The 17,903-nt window shown below is 39.1% G+C and overlaps 2 protein-coding genes across 12 annotated transcripts in view; one reads left to right on the top strand and one right to left on the bottom strand.

Annotated features, from left to right (window-relative positions):
• LOC146399550 (uncharacterized) overlaps window positions 1-9,414 on the top strand; it is a 49,059-nt gene extending 39,645 nt beyond the window's left edge. For 3 of the 10 annotated variants that reach the window (XM_084980412.1, XM_084980417.1, XM_084980421.1), the window contains one exon: window positions 4,479-9,414. The gene's annotated coding sequence lies outside the window, so the exon portion shown is untranslated. Of the gene's footprint in view, window positions 1-231; window positions 1,516-2,794; window positions 3,899-4,478 lie in introns of those variants that run through there. The other 7 variants (XM_084980414.1, XM_084980420.1, XM_084980419.1 and 4 more) reach the window with 7 other exon arrangements.
• The window catches only part of DNAJC1 (DnaJ heat shock protein family (Hsp40) member C1), a 198,526-nt gene that overhangs the window by 30,055 nt on the left and 150,568 nt on the right, over window positions 1-17,903 (bottom strand). For both annotated transcript variants that reach the window (XM_084980403.1, XM_084980404.1), the window contains exon 10: window positions 354-473. In XM_084980403.1, coding sequence (XP_084836529.1) covers window positions 354-473 — 120 coding nt within the window. The remainder of the gene's footprint in view (window positions 1-353; window positions 474-17,903) is intronic.

The following is a 17,903-nucleotide window of genomic DNA, read 5'->3' as shown; positions in this document are numbered from 1 at the left end:
GAAATGATTCACTGAAATACCAATTCTCTAATTCTGATCAGTCTGAGAAGTATTTTTTCCCCACAGCTAAAGGGGTCACTCTAAACCCAAGAACTAGGATTGTCTTTCTATGATTAGGTTACAGTAGCTTAAATCTCTAAACACCAGCATTCCTCACATGGCTGTTAATTGTAGATCAGGGGACTGGCTGACATCTGCTTCTTGCTTATTTCCTTAATGGTTCACTTCCAGGTCCTAAAAGGATTGTAGCCTTTCTCCAAAGACAGTGTGGGATGCATCTATGTCTGCCTTCTACATAGGTGGCTTGTTCTGGTTTGTCACTCCCCATACAATGCAAATCTGAGTGAACTCACATCTGTCACCGATCGACCCAATTCATGGGCAATCTTTTCCCATCGACCTGGGGTCCCTCCTGGGAACTTAACCATACTTCTTGTCAGCTGGCTGAGGTCCTCTTCTGTCCATTCAGGTGCCTGCAAAACAGTCAAGAAAAAAGATAATTTTCAGAATGTTTGCTAAAACATTTAGTAAGCCAGTGAAATAAAGTACTGGCACCATGCTTTCTGCAAAAATAACAATGTTAAAATGTATCTAATAGTTTAGGTGAAGGTTTGAGTTGCATATTTAATATCAGAATGCAAAGCTCTAGCAGGCTTTTAAATGTTCCAATGTATACCAAATAGTAAAGAAGAAATATTGTGAACCCAGGTTTTGAAGACATTAAAAAAAGACAATTGTTTTGAAGTGCACTGCGTGTCACTAATGTTCACAAATGCCTCATGTAAGGTTACCACAGAAGGTCTTGAAGTTTTAACAAAAAATATTAAAAAAGCAAAAAACGTTACATGTGTAAATGCAAATGTGAACAAATAAATGCTCTGATTTAGAATCAGAACTGAGACAAAGATATATTTTTTGTTCATTCTACATGACATTTAAATTCTAAAAATCATGTGTATCCAAGAAGTTTAACTTATCACGTGCCAGCATTTTATAAAACTTGGGAACAGAAATAAGTTAGAAACTCCTGTGACTGAGACTTAAACCATCCAGCTCACGCAAAGCAACACCTCCTTTTTGAGAAAATAAAGAGCTTCTAAAAGTTGATCAAAGTATTAACTGAATGAAAAAATTCCTTCAAGATTATAAAATCTCTTTTGCGAGAGCAAAAATTCTAAGAGCATATTCTCTGCATTTTATTCAGCACTGCCAAAGCTGAGCAAAGCAAGAGAAACCATTATCATATATTAGATAACCATAGTACAATTATTTTACGTTACAGCACTAAACTATTCCCTACCAGAGGCAGTAGCCATGCTGGTGTTACACCAGACGAGGAGTGAGCAGAGATGGAGGAAGCCGCCTTATTTTCCTTTAATTTAAAAAAATAAATAAAAGAAAGGAGGAAGGAAACCTTTGAGGCAAATACCTTTTCTAATCACCATTTCCGATAATGAACAGGCATACATCAGGCCTTTGCATTACAGAACCATCAGCACAGAACAACAGTCAGAGGTGAGTGACCCCAGGGACTATCTGCACAGCTACAGCAAAGCTTCTCCCTGACACTAATCCTCCCTGTCATTCTCCCACTGTGCTCTAACCACACTGACATCCGCCTGCCTCACTGCAAGCTTAACGGGGCCCTTCCTGACTTCTTACTGTCTTCCCCAATCAATGGTTCAAGCGTGCTCTTTTCACCATGTCCAAATGGCAGCTTCACTCATAATCAAAGTGCACTGCCCCTGCTAAAGGGCTTTCCGAAAGGCTCTCCCATTTGCATTCATTTGCAAAGCAAACTACTTTTATTCACTTTGTTCTGCTATCAAGAATGTTCCCTGAAGCAGATAAATTGGCATAAATACAACCTGCCACTTAAGAGTCAGTAAATAATAGCCAATAGTAGGGAGGATTTTATCAATCATTCTATTTTGTATCCACTAAAAGCTGAAAGCCTCAAACATATTCATCAGTACAACCCTTACGAAACATGCATAAATTCACTTCTATAAAAAGCCTACACTGAGTACGGTCGGAATTTCTTTGATATTTAATGAATATCAGAAATCTAATTCTCCATCAGATCATTTAAATTTTTACACTGAAGGTTTATTCTTCCCTTTTGCTTGTTTTTACTTCATTGAGGGGGAAAAGTATTATTCAGATATTATTTAGAGACATGTAATTGGATTTTCAAGTAAGTCATTTTTGCTGAAAAGCTGCAACTTTAATAACTATACTAATTGGCTTCAGAAATGCAAAAGAGTTAAGAAGAATTTAAATATAAGCTTATAATACCACGTCATACCATCAAGAGCATTAAGTTGACGCTGCACAGAGATAGAGTATTCAAACCATACTGTATATCAATGCAATTTCACATTAAATCAAATCATCTTATTTCTGCATTAATTAAACACTTTTGGAGCAAACAAAATTGTCTAAAATGTCAATGACATAAACCATTGTTTCACATAGTAAAGTTGAAAGGCTTTCCTAATATGCCACACATATGAACAATGGGCACTAAGAATCTAATTTTAATTCCTTGTTAATAAGATGAGTCTAAAAGGACAGTACCACTCCCCCCCACCCCCCCAAAAGGAAAAATTTTATTTGGATGGATATCCTAAAAAAATCATCTACTGCTTTGATAATATTTCCCTTTAGTTCTATTTTTATTTCATAGCCATGATTTTAATTAAAAAAAAAAACTAGATTGATAATAACTAGGACTATAATCTGAAGTCTTTGAGAGAATCCTTTTAGCCATCCATTATTCTCTCTCCTATAGCTGAACAGCACTTTGGTGAATGTGTATTTCCTCAAGCAATGGTTAGTTGTGTCTTTAGAAGCAACAGAGCCTACTGTGATCCAGCTACTACAGCAGCCATGAGGGTGGCCATGGTGTGAATGTATTCTCCTTGTTCTAATCTGGAGCCAACTGTAGCTGTGAAAGTCAAATGAATGCATAAGCATACTGCTTTGCCACTTAAAACCATGTGTGTCCAATATTACTGAGACACTGGGCCAAAAATTCATCTCTACAGTAAAGTAATGGAAGATACCACATGGTGTGGGGACAGCTGTTGTGACTACACAAGCATTCCAATTTTGCATCAGAAAAGCCCTGCTCTGGGAATAAATCTCCATACCGAATGAAAAATAAGAAGTTTTCAAATTATTCAATATTTTTATGTAATGACCCCAAAATACATCTACTAAAGAGCTGATATAACATTTAAATTGTATTCTCAAATTAACATCTCTTTGGAACAGATTTTTGCAATAAAACCAGCTATGCTCAAAATAGCTGCCTTTGAAAATCCTTAATATTTTTGTGGGATAGGAGAGGCTGTAGGGGAAAACACACACAGTTTTCTTTTTTCCTTTTTAAAAAGATTTCTTGAGTCTGGTGGACTTACAATGTTGTATTAGTTTCAGGTGCAGAGCAAAGCAAATCAGTTACATATATGTATATTTAGCCCTCTTTCTGCTATATAGGTTATCACAGAATATTGAGTTGAATTCCCTGTGCTGTATAGCAGGTCCTTGCCAGTTTATTCTACACACAGTAGTGTGTATATGCCAATACTATTCCCCCAATTTAACCCACCCCTCAATGGTATCCCCATTTGATAACTCTAAATATGATTCTGAAGTCTGTGAATTTCTCTTTTTAAAAATTTTATTGGAGTATAACTGACTTACAAAGTTGTGTTTATTTCAGGTGAAAAGCAAAGTAAATCAGTTATACATATATACATTCCTTTTCAGATTCTTTTCCATATAAATTACCACACCGTACTGAGTAAATGTCCTTGTCCTCTGAAGTAGGTCCCTATTACCTAAAAATTCTATATATAGTAGTCACCCTCTATTTTTTAAGTAACCCATATATATTTTCCTCCCACTGAGAGCATAAAATATCAATTATAAACTGTCATGTGATTTATTTGGTACTAAAAACTTATGATCAAATTAAAAGAAAAAATTTAAATGTACTTATTTATTGCAATTTCATAGTTTAATGACAAAAGGTCTATTCCTATTACACAGATACTGAAACTCCCTATTGAACAATATTTCTGTTGAAATGACCTATTAATGATCATTATTTATGTCACACAGAACTTACAATTTTGGATTCAATAATTTTTAATAGATTCATCTCAACTCATAAGTCCTCAGATTTTACTAAGAAATAATATCCTTACATAGCATCACCTAGTTAGAGTATCAGATACATACCTAATAATGTGGATGGTATATCTAATAATCAAATAGCATGCCATCCTCATTCTACAGTCTGTACTGTCTTTGTGTTTTAGAATGTGCATTTGGCTTTCAGCTACACAGTGTTTATTTCCAGTGTGAAAACTGAACAGTTAATTGACCTTGACTATCTATGCGGATAAATGGTATTTTGAAAAAACAACAAAATTAAAAAATCATTTCAAATGTCTTCTTACTCTTAGGACGCTTGTGACTCATCCTCAGCTGCTATTATAATGCTCTGATCCTTTAGCAGCCATCATTGTGACCAGAAAGGTCTCTTACTTAGCTGCCTTGCCAAAAGAGAGGTTCCTCTCTGGACCACTGATTCTAAAGTGCAGTCTGGTGCCCACCAGCAAACAAGTTTGTTACCCATCTGTGACAAAGCTCAGAAACTTGGAGTAAGGGTTAGAAACTTACAGCAATTGAACACCGCCACAATAGCTGAGAGCTGTCAGCAGGCTCTTCCTTTATAGAATATTCGACAGGTAGGCATTGTCAAACTAGCATGGTGGGTCACAGGAAGTGCAAGCTATATTCCTGTTTGGCGTGAAAGGACTACAGCTTGGTCAGCAACAGACTGAAACAATTTTTGAAACCTGGTTTTGATAGTTTGAAAAACACTGCTCAAGACAGTGCAAATAGTTCAAATTCCTACTTACATCCTTTTTTTTTTAGCAGTAGTAAATAAATGGACCCCCTTGAGAAATGGACACAAAGATGCATCATCCGTTATTTTTCAAAATAATTTCTGCCTCTAAATGTTGGAGTGATTTGGCACGAAGTAAGAGACTACTCTAGGCAGAAGCCTTGAGGTGGGAGTATGTCTCAGATGTTTGACGAACAGCAGAATGACCAAGGTGGCTGGAGCAAAGCAAGTGAAGGCAGCAGGAGAGGGGACGAGGCCAGCTGAGAGACTCTGGCTTGTTTACTCTGCAGGACACAGAAGCTACTGGAGAGATTCTCCCCTCCCCTTTTCTTTTTTGGCCGCCCCAAGGCACAGAGAGCTTTTGGGCCAGGAATCACATCCCAGGTGCAGTGGCCACCGAACCTGAGTCCCAGGGCTCCCAGGACACAGCAGGAGCTCCAGGGGAGTTTCTTTCCCTTCAGTTAGTTCAGTGCTTATTTTGCTCACTGAGGAGGCTTATTTACAAAGGGGCGGGTGCAGTGACAGTGTCGATGGCTAAAACCTGCTATCAGAGGAGACGGCCAGAGTCAGCCTCCTCACCTGAAAGCAGGTGCACGGATGCAGCTGGCCCAAGATGACCACATCCAGAACCACAGCTAATTAGGTTTATGATAACTTTCTGCACAGGCCCATCAGTTGAGTGAAAGGAGCAACATGGTTTAAGAATCTATTCAGCCTTTAATGACAGTACTAATATCCCTGCTTTTTAAAAACTTCTTTACTCTCCCCTTCTGTGGGGACTCAGAAAGGAGTAATAATAAGTCAATGTGAGCAAGGTGATATATTTACCCAGGAGAATATGCTTTTATATGGGAAAATTTGCTAATTCTTCACACATTACATTATTCAAATTCCACCCAGAATAGTATGTACTGGAATTATCCAATCGTGATAATATTGTAATAAGGAGCTGGCTCCATTTATGATGTCCGATTGCTGACAGCTTTGAAGTCTCACCACTCCCTCCTCCCTCTGGGCCCCGCATCTAGGGGGAGCTCTTAAGGAAGCCAGTGAGACTGAAACCTGTACTCAGATCCCTCAGCCCAGCCCCAGCCCAAACAATAAAAAAATTCCAAACCAGCCTCTTTCCTTTGCACTCTCAAGCAATTTGGGGCCAACATGGAAACCCAGCCAGAGAGCTTCATTATAAAATCACCCTTTTTGGTATAATCTTGCTCTGTGTGTGTGTGTGTGTGTGTGTGTGTGTGTTACATCAGTCCTGACACTGGAACCGAATTTTGGGTGTGGAGGTGGTGCATCCTGTCCCTGCACAGTGGCCATGGCAAATGGCACTGGGAGCAAGATGTCTCGAGGGGGCACCACCACTTCTCTTGTTTGGTTTGCTGACCAGCCCTGCCACTTGGTGCTGTATTTGCTGGGTTCTACCAAGCCTCTGTCAAAGAGTTAAACCACCTAACTTGGAAGCTTCAATGCCTGGTGTTCCCCGAGAGGACTACGGGCCCTCCTTTAAGTAGACTTGGGTTATGTGTCTCAGCCCAGACTCAGCTCTGTGTCTTAGATGGAAATGTCCCTCTTGATTGATGGCCTCGGGGAAAGATTCTTGTGACCTACTGGCTGTGTGACTAACCAGGTGCTGGCCCCTGTCCAGAGGAGGGCTCAAGGGAAGAGACTTAGAGCTTATTCAGGCCCCCTGGGTGGTCACTTGTGTGCAGAAACTGCAGTCTCTGAAGAGCAGTCATTATTTGAAGAGTGAATTTACTTAGATCCATACTCCTCTAGGCAGATGGCTCCCCAGGACCATAAGTGCTTTTGCTGCTTCTGCTGTCTATGTCTCTGTTGCAAACAAGTTCTTGACCCTCAGGGATACAGAGAAAAAAACCCTGACATCCTTGTGGCCAAGGTGAAATTCAACCATTATTTCCTCGCAGTTCTGGAGGCTTGAAAAACAAGATCAGAGTGTCATCAGGGCTGGCTTCTGGTGAGACTTCTCATTCTGGCTGGCAGACGGCCTCCTCCTCACCGTGACATCAACTGGCCTTTCCTCCTTGTGTGTGCACGCAGGGAGAGAGATCCCAGCCTCTCTTCCTCTTCTTCTTCGGACGCCAGTCCTATTAGATTAGGGCCCAGCCCTATCCTCTCATTGAACCTCCTGAAAGGCCTCATTTCCAAATCTAGCCACATGAGGGTTAGAGCATCAGTGTATGAAGGATGGACACAATTCAGTCAACAACAAGGAGGAAACAAAAACTGAAATGGAAGTCCATGATTCACCCAATTGGGAACCCAAATTTTACTAAAAGAATTTTTACAACAGAGCAAGGACAGACTGGCTTTGGTACCTCTGTAATGCTGGTCCTGAATTAATTTAACATTTTCTGAAACACAACAGGTGGCAAACCTTAATGGCCTTAATAAAAAATGGGGCTCAAACTGCAGTTTACATTCGGCAACCCACTAAATTTAGACTATTTGACCACAGTACCCTATGTATTCCACTAAATTTAAATCAGGTACCCTCTGCAATCTTTAGGAAGTTACTGAACATTATGCAGAAGACACACAGATATGCTTTACCTTAACCACAGGAACTACTGTCTTGCCTAAATTCCTCATGATCACAGTACCCACTGTCCTAAAATGTCCCACAGTGGTCATGTTCTCTGACTCAGTGAGTAATAAAATTAAATATTTGTCATTTACAAATTATCTAGATAAAACCCATGGACCTCTTCTCCTATTAAAATAGTTAATATGGCCCTATGTAAATTAAAACAGTCTTTAATGGTTGGAACCACTTAGGCAAGATGTATTTAAAGAAGTGGTGATTACCCCCACTGCTTTGCCACTTCAGAGCCCAATTTGGCCTGCTCTTAAACCTGGGAAGAATGAACAGTGCTGCACAGTGGATTACCTCAACCTTAATGCTGGAGGCCTCATGAAGGTCCCCACAGCCAATATCATGGAAATTACCAAGTTCATCCAATCAGCAGCTGGTCAACATTTTGCTCTTATAGATTTGTAGAACATCTTTTGCTCAGGACTTTTCCCACAGCCTCTTGGTTGCAGTTTGCCTTCCCCTTCAAAGGGCTATGACACAGTTTACCTGGCTCCTGTGGGGAGGACCTCACAGCCCTGTCAATGCACACAGTCTTTGAGGGAAGGGTCGTAACTACATCCTGCTTTCTCCAGGAACACAGGTATGACATGGCATCGACCATTTCCTCTTTCACACACTCATTCACGTCATACAAATACAAAGAGCTCCAAAAGGGGATGGGCCACCACCTCATACAGAGTGGAAGGCCCTGCCATCTTGGTGAAATTCCTGAAATTTATTTGGGAAACTGAAGGCTGCTCCATCTATGACACTGTCAAGAAGCAACTATTGACCCTCTCAGCACTCACAACTTCTTTTAAGCTTTTTTTGTGTGTGAGTGTGTGTCCTGGAGGAAACTCATTTCTCATTCACAAATTGTACTTAAGCCCATTTATGCTGTTACTTGCAAACCAGCTCACCTTGAATTGGCCCCTTCTAACAAAAGGCTCTAGAATCTGTTCCAAACTGTGAAAAAACAGACATTCCTATTAGTGTCCCCCAGAGACTCCTTCACTGCAGAGGTTTTGAAAGCCTTCTCTCTGTGTAAGAATTATCAGTTGTGTACAAATGATGACTTTAAAGCCCTAAATATTTGGATTGCTAACATTAAACTTCTGGTCTTTAAATAAACTGCTTAAAAATGAAAAAGAAAGCCACAAACTGGGAGCAAATATTCCCAACACATAACAGAAAAAAATTGTTTCACAATTTGTTAATCCATTCTCCTATTGATAAACATGTTGGCGGCTGCCAGCTCTTAGCTATTATGTACCATGAATCCAGCTGCTATGGATATTTGTGTATAAATATCTTAGTGGTCCTATGTTTTAATTTCTCTTGGATAAGTTCCTAGTGGTAGAGTTTCTGGGTCATAGGGAAAGTGTACATGTGACTTTATAAGAAACTACATAAGTATTTTTCCAGAGTATTATTTTACATTCTAACTAGCAATAAATGAGGGTTGTTGTTGCTACAGATCCTGACCCATATTTGATATTACTAGTTTTATTTTTGACCATTCTGGTGGGAATGAAATGTAATTTTTTTGTGGTAACAATTTGCATTTCCCAGATAAAAAATGATCATGAGTATCTTTACATGTGTTTGATGGCCACACTGCTTCCATGAAGTGTGTGTTCATTTCCTGTGTTCATTTGTTAACTGGCTTATTTGTCTTTTTATCACTTAGTTGTAAGAGTTCTTTATATTTTGTGGACACAAGATCTTTGTCTGATAGATGTCTTGTGAGTATTTTCTTCCAGTCTGTAACTTATATTCTCATTTAAAATTCTTCAACTTGTGGGGGAAAAATGTAATTGTAATGTATACATGTAAGGATAACCTGACCCCCTTGCTGTACAGTGGGAAAATAAAAAAAAATTATATAAAAAAATTCTTCAACTTTTATTTTGAAATAGCTTTAGACTTATTTGAGGCCAGGGATTGAACCCGCATCCTCATGGATACTAGTCGGATTCATTTCTGCTGCGCCACAACAGGAACTCCAATCCTCAGTGATTTCTACCTCCTAGTATGAATGCCCTTGTTCAGTCCCCTCCCCCAGTGCCTAGGATGAACCTGTAGAAATGACAATGTGTGATTTCCAAGGAGAGGTTATAAGACATTTCAGCTTCCACCTTGCTGTCTTTTGGACCACTCAGCTCTGGGGAAAGCCAAGTTGTGAGGCATTCAAGCAGCCTGGCAGATAGTGGATGACAGAAAGAGCTAGAGCTCCCTCAAGATTAAAGGGCAAACATTCTTACTGTCTAGTTTAGTGAGCATAATGCCTCTCCCTGGAGGAAAAGACAGCCATGCTTACTGCCTGTTAAAAAAGATTTGGGTTCCTCTTTTGCAGCAAAACTCATTGGCTGCAGAGGGGGTCATCTCTCCCTCTGCACTGCCCTGTGGAAAGTGGGCTCAGGGAACCAGCAGAAAAATGTTGATACTGTAGCTACTGCTATTGTTGCCAGTGATAAATTGTCCTTTATCTCTGATCCAGGGATCTCATGTGTTCTCCCAGCATCCATGAAACTGTGGCAGGCTAACTCACTTATTTGCAAAAGTTGTAGAATCTCCAGTTTTGGTGACAAGGGGAGGATTCTGACAGTGACATAACTTTCTGAAAGAGGAAGGATGACAGCCTTGCAGACACCTGAGGGAAGGCCATGGGAGTCGTAGTGAACATGTTGACCAAATCACACAGTCACTTATGGATGCAAATAGCCCTTCCTTTTACTGCCTATTAATTAGAATGAGCTGGAGGTGTGTGCAGTCTCAACACCAAGAAATAGGCTCAACACAGCTCCTCAGAGGTGTCATCGTCATTGCTCAATTTCTTTTGGGCTGGGGCACCTCCTCGCCACACTGTTAATCAGCCTTAGGTGTTACCACTAAAACCACCAGTAGTAAGATTCACTTTAGTATTGTCCCCTTTCGGGCATAAGGTTCTGCACTCTTTCAGACCATTACAGAGACACATATCTATAATGACGATGAAAGGAGAGAAATTCATGGGCATAAATCAGGCCAGTCATTAGAATAATGCTGGTTTAGAGGGGAAAGGGTGTGTAATGCTTTAAAGACAAACGAAATCAGCTGGGCTGTCTTTCTTGCTGTCTTTCTTACCAACCTCAAATCTACTTGGAAATGACAGTAAAAGTTCTCAGAGGTTTTGGAAGTGGGTCATGGCTACTATTATCCTTTTAGGGAGATCTCCCAGAGAAAGATAAACTCTTCGAAGAAACCAAAAATGAAGCCTCGACTAGTACTCAGGTTCTTATTACCTCAGGTTGGATTTAGAATGCTGATGTATGACCAACTAGAGAATGAGAAACTAACTCACAAGAAATCCAGGTAAATTTTGTGGTCAGCCTACCACCTTGGACAACTCCCCTGGTCCTAATGCAGAAACTGAGTGAGAATTAGAGATGTTAGTAATGGGAGAGCAGTTGTTCCGGATTAAGGTGGACTTGTCAGAGAAGCCACCACTGTGCAAGCCTGAGCCAGCCAGTGGAAACCCATGACCTCAGCCAGAAAGCTTTGTGGCTATAGTGCTGAGTCAAAGAACTTTCGAAGTCAAATAGATGGTGTCTGTCATGAAGGCCTCACCACCTGATATAGATCACAGGTCACCCAAAACTCTGGAGCTGCATTTGGTTGAGCCACAAGCCAGTGTTGTGCAACTCAAAATTAAAAGTCCCTTATTCAGATCTTTGAATACTGGAATAGTATGTGTCCCATTTCAGCAGTCTACCTTGTACTTTATATGGACTAAACTACTTTTCAGTATACTTTGAAGGGGTTCAAACCAACAGGCTGCCTTTGTACCTGTCCAGAAGCTGCAGGCATGCTGTCTGCTTTGAAGTCCCACATCTTCTTGACTCTTTTGAACTGTAAGTCTCTGTGACTAATGATTTTCTCAACTGGAGCCTATGACAAAGGAAAACAGCCTTGACCTGGAGGCATCTCTTAGGTTTTGGACTTGCTGCCTTATTTACACAGCTCTCAGAGAGGTGCACCCTTTTTGAAAAGCAACTATTATGCCAGGTTTAAGGAAGCCTTGTGACTCTCCAGTCTGATATTCCTATTTTGGGTGAGTCAACATAGATTCAATGACTCAGGTTGAAAAGGGCCCAACAAACCTTGCTTGTTAAATGGAAATACGTTCAAGAACGCAGTTGGCCTCGCCCCACTGGCCTTTGGTCTCTACATGAAAAAGTGGCAGCGAGCCCTTTGGGAGAAACTTCTACTCTCTGGTCTACTATCTGAAGCAGACCTGCTGGCTCGGTGGGGTGCTCAGTTCACAAAGGTGCCCCTAAATGCCTGGGCCTTGTTCACTGATGGTTAAGCTCATCAGAAACCTGATGGTTATCGACTGGGCTGTCCAACCTCAGTACCACCTATGAAAAAACAAAACAGGGTATCACTATGCTCAGTGAGCAGAACAGGCAGAGGGTGCCTCCCCAGCACCGACACTTTCTCAGGTTACTGCGTTGCGGTTGCCATCTGATCAGCCACATTATGATGACTCCTAAAGGTGATCTCTGTCACATTTTCAGCTTTCCAGACCATGTGCAGTCTGTCAACAGTACACCTTTTACTGCAAAAACCACGCAACAGTGGGCCAAGAGTTAAAAGTATCTGATGGAATTCAAAATGATTCAAGAAGAATTCCGACTCTATTTCCCTCCCCTCCTCCTGGTCTTTACACCTTAGTAAGGCAGTTTGGTCACTAAAAGTCACCTTCCCCAGAAAAGAATCTATTCTTTTCGGCCACTTCCTGGGTCATGGGCCATGATTAGGATGAAAGGAGAGTGGGGTTGTAGAGATTTATTTAGAAAATTGGGCATGATGCTTCTTTCCCTTATGACAATCCCAGGCCTATCTGGTGGGTATACCTTCTGGTGGCAATCCAGCCAAAAGGGGGCATAAGGGTTTCCACCTCAATTCTGGTGGAATATATATATATATATATATATATTCCAAAACAAGTAATGACAATTGTCCAAAACAAGTAATGACAATTTATATATATATATATATAAATTGTCATTACTTGTTTTTTTTTTTTTTTTTTTTTTTGGCCATGCCTGTGGCATGCGGAAGTTCCTGGGCTAGGGATCAAACCTGCACCAGAGCAGTGACCCAATCTGCTGCAATGACAATGCTGGATCCTTAACCTATTTTACCACAAGGGAACTCTCCATCATTACTTGTTTTCCACTATTTTTTTAAATGCTAAAAACTAGGAAATGCTTTATAAAGAATCACATTACTGTTTACCACCTGAAAATTTACTGTTTAGAGAAAAATGAATAGTAGAGTGTAGAAAAGCAAAGTTAGTTAGATATATCACTGTTATACTATTTAGGACAAAGTTATATCATATTAAAGACGAACATGATGTTAAGGGAAAAGTTTAGAATGTGACACTCGCTTTAAGACCTCATGAAAAAAACAATACTTTTTTTTTTTTTAAAGTTTCGGAGGACATGAGTTAGTTCACCAGCTTGTGAGTCATGCTTTGAAATGCAAGTTTCAAAATATATTGATTTATCACCAACATAATTTAAAATTATATCTTCTTGTTGGATTGATCCCTTTATCACTATATAATGCCCTTCTCTGTCTCTTATGATAGTCTTTGTTTTCAAGTCTACTTTGTCTGATATAAGTATAGTTACCTCAGCTTTCTTTTGGTTTCCATTTGTATGAATATCTTTTCCCATCCCTTCACTTTCAGTCTGGGTGTGTCCTTACATCTAAACTGAGTCTACTGTGATCAGCTATTGATGAGTCATTTAAAGAATTATAGTTTAACCTTGAAAACATGGGTTTGAACTGCACAGATCCACTTACATGTAGATTTGTTTCAATAGAGACATACTAGAGTACCATATAAAATGCAGTTGGCTGAATCCACAGATGTGGAACTGTGGATATGGATATGGATAGTAAAGTTAAATGCGTATTTTTCACTGTGTGAAGGGTTGGCACTCCTAATCCCCATGTTGTTCAAGGGTCAACTGTAATACCAATCCTTCTCAAATTCTTCCAAAAAACAAGAGAGAACACGTTCAAACTCATTTTATAAAGTTAGTATAGTAAAATGCTACCTGATACCAAAACTAGACAAGGAAGCCAAAAGAAAAGAAAATTATAGGCCAATATCCCAGATGAAAATAGATACATTTTATAAAAAAAGAGATACATTTAAAAATCCTCAAGAAAATATGAACAAGCTGAATTCAGTAATACATTAAAAGCATCATACACCATAATCAAGTGGAATTTATTCCAGAGATGCAACAATGGCTCAACATGTGCAAATAAAGCAATGTTAACAAAATGAAGGATAAAATCATATAATCATCTCAGTAGATGTGGATAAAGAATTTAACAGATTTCAACATCCACTTATGATAAAAACTCTCAAAAAAGTAGTATAGAGGGAATGTACCTCAAGGTAATAAATGCCATATATGATAAGTTCATGGCTAACATAATACTCAAAGGTATGATCAAGAACAAGACAAGGATGCCAGTTCTTACCACTTTTATTCAACATAGTATTGAAAGTCCTAGCAAAGCAAGTAGGCAAGAAAAAAAAGAAGGTATGCAAACAGGAAATAAAGAAGTACAACTGTCAGTTTTTGCTGATGATATGGTATGATATATAGAAAACCCTAAAGATTCCACCAAAAAATTGTTAGCACTAATAAATTCAGTGAAGTTTTAGGAAACAAAATCAATTATAAAATCTACTTGGTTTTATTTACTAATAATGAACTATCAGAAAAAGAAATTAAGAAAACCCCATTTACAAAAAATAAAATACCTAACAGTAAATTTAACCAAGGAGGTGAAAGATCTGTATACTTAAAACTATAAAACTATAAGACATTAATGAAAGAAATGGAAGACCCAAATAAATGGAAAGATAGTGTGTACCCATGGATTGAAAGAACATGCTAAACTTTTCATACCACTCAAAGCAATCTACAGATTCAATGCAGTTCCTATCAAAATTCTAATGGCATGTTCTATAGATATAGAACAAATAATCCTAAAATTTGAATGTAACCACAAGGACCCCATATAACCAAAGCAATCTTGAGAAAGAAGTACAAAACTGAGGCATCATGGTCCCAGATTTCAAGTAATAATACACACCCATAGTAACCAAAGCAATATGATATGACCCAATCTACTGAATGAAAGTATTTGCAAATGATATGACTGATAAAGGATTAATACCCAACATGTATAAACAGCTCATAAAACCCAACATTAAGAAAACCAAATAACCTGATTAAAAGATGGAGAAGAAGAACTGAAAAGACATTTTTTTCCAAAAAGGAAATACAGATGGCTAACAGGTATATAACAAGATGCTCAACACTGTTAATCATCAAGGAAATGCAAATCAAAGCTACAATGAGATATTACCCCACACCTGTCAGAATGGCTGTCATCAAAAGGAATACAAATAACAAATATCAGTGAGGATGTGGAGACAAGAGAATTCTCATACACTGCTTGGGGGGGATGTAATGTGGTAAAGCCAACATGGAAAACAGTATGGGGGTTCCTCAAACAACTAAAAATAGAACCATGATATGACCCAGCAAATCCACTCCTGGGTGTGTATCTGAAAAAACCAAAAACACTAATTGAAAGATGCATGCACCCCAATGTTCACAGAAGCATAATTTTCAATTGCCAAGATGTGGAAACAACCTAAGTGCCCATCAACAGATGAATGGATAAAGAGGATGTGGTATATATACACAATGGAATACTACACAGACATAAAAAGAAATTTTGCCATTTGCAGCAGCATGGATAGACTTGCAGGGCATTATGCTAAGTGAACTAGGTCAGTCAGAGAAAGAAAAATACTATATCATATCACTTATATGTGGAATCTAAAAAATGCAACAAACTAATGAATAAAACAAAAAAGGAAGCAGACTCACAGATATAGAGAACACAGTGGTGTTCACCAGTGCTTGGGAGAGGGCCAATACAGAGGTGGAGGAGTAGGAGACACAAACTATTGGATATAAGATAGGCTCAAGGATGTATTGTTTAGCATAGAGAATAAAGCCAATATTTTGTAATAATTTTAAATGGAAAGTAACCTTTAAAATTGTATAAAAATTTAAAAAAAAATAAGAATGAGATACCCCCACCCTCAAAACTGACATAAAATCAATTATGTTAATCAATGGAAGAGAACAGAGATTCTAGAAATAAGCCCACTCATAAATGGTCAATTCATTTATGACAAAGGAGCCAAGAATATATAATGGGGAAAGAATAGTCTCTTCAATAAATGGTGCAGAGGAGTGAACTCAGCAGAAACGAATCTGTCGTGGCTCAGCAGAAACGAATCTGACTAGTAACCATGAGGACACAGGTTCAATCCCTGGCCTGGCTCAGTGGGCTAAGGATTCGGCGTTACCGTGAGCTGTGATGTAGGTCACAGACGCAGCTTGGATCTGGCATTGGATCTGGCTGTGGCGTAGGCTGGCAGCTATAGCTCCAATTGGACCCCTAGCCTAGGAAGCTCCATATGCTGCGGGTGCAGACCTAAAAAAAGACAAAAATTAAATAAATAAATAAATAAACAGTGCGGAGAAAACTGGACAGCCAAATGCAAAAGAATGAAATTGGACCACTCTCTCACACCATGTGCAAAACTTAACCCAAACCGATTGAAGACTTAAATGTTAAGATCTGAAACCACCAAAACTCCTAAGAGACAACATAGGCAGTAAGCTCCTTGACCTCAAAATTTGATTCACTAATAAAAATCCACCAATGTTTCTCATTTCCTTTAGGAGAAAAATCCGAGTTCCTATGCATGGTATCTAAAGGCTGGGTATGTGACCCCCTGCCTACCTCTCCAGTTTTATTTCACCTTAATTTCTGCCTCTTATCCTAACGCTTCAGATATCAAACTACTGGCTGAACATTGAGGATGTCACATATCACTCTGCCTTCTTTGAATATTTCCCTGTGTCTAGAATGTACTATTCTGCACTGTCTACCTAATAACTACTCCTAGATTAACAAAAAGTTTCTGGAGTTGCCGTCGTGGTGCAGCGGAAACGAATCCGACTAGGACCTGCAACCTCATGGTTTTGATCCCTGGCCTCGCTCAATGGGTTAAGGATCCAGTGTTGCTGTGAGCTGTGGAATAGGCCGGCAGCTATAGCCCAGATTAGATCCCTAGCCTGGGAATCTCCATATGCCGCGGGTGTGGCCCTAAAAAGACAAAAAAAGGAAAAGTTTCCTCTTTGAAGCCTTTCTAACTCCCAAAACACTGAAGTTCTCTTTCTGCTATGCTCCCTCCATAACTGCATATACTTTTCATAAAAATTATGGCATTACATTGTGATGGTCTCTTTATATAACTGTTTCTTTTTATGGATTATTATAATCTCCTAAAGTTTAGGGACTGTCCTTCATGTATATATTCTAATAGCCTAGAGCACATTATAAAATCAGTGAATAATTACTGAATGAGTGTTTGAGGAAAAAGTTGAAGAACCCCAAGGAAAACTAGAAGGGAAGCATAACAGGCTCCTCTGGAGGTAGGACAATAAGTTCTAGATGTATTGTTAGAAGTGGATAACTCAGACACTGGTGGGAAATGACAATAATTACATATTTCTCCAGGGCCAATGATGCTTAAAATGTAGACCTCTTGCTTAGTAAAGTTAGAATTCCAACAAAGAGACATTTTGGTGTCTTAAGGGACATTTTAACTTATAGATTTACAGTTATTATGTTAAATGTGACCTCAAGGACCAATGATTCTGTCCACAGACAAAAATTTTTCTGTGTTATCCTATTTGAGAAGAAGTGAAATCAAATGAAACAAAGATCTTTTAAAAAATCAGTACAGATGGTAAAAGGATGTATTGGTAAACAATACAAGGGAAAATGGAAATCTGCAGTATTCTTTCCATTGTGTTCAATTATAATGCATCCAGTATTTGTCAAAGGCCATATTAAACAGAACGGCACTTGATTCTTTGTTTAGTCACTGGAATCATATAGGTACAGTAGAATCTAACTAGCTTTCTTAAAGGGTAACACCTTTAGTCATCATATTCCCTTAGAACAGCCTCATTTCAATGGTTTATCTTTAGCTGGAATTGTTCAGAGAGCCCTCTTAAAAGGAGCTGGGAGGCTGTTAAGCAAGTATGACTTACTCACATCTCAGCCTGGAAGGAATCTGACATTTTGACCTGATGAAATCATCTGGAACACCTGCCAGAAACTCAAGATATTTCTTGGACCCTTACCCTAAAACAACTTGTGATTCCTCAAGAAAAAATATTTTCTGCCTCACATCAGAGTCAGTCATAA

This window comes from Sus scrofa, chromosome 10 (genome assembly GCF_054392235.1).
Source record: "Sus scrofa isolate SSC_HxYL_T2T_F1_AM1 chromosome 10, Sscrofa_HxYL_maternal_Yorkshire_Landrace_v2.0, whole genome shotgun sequence".
Classification (NCBI taxonomy): domain Eukaryota; kingdom Metazoa; phylum Chordata; class Mammalia; order Artiodactyla; family Suidae; genus Sus; species Sus scrofa.
This window is presented reverse-complemented; position numbering and strand designations above follow the sequence as displayed.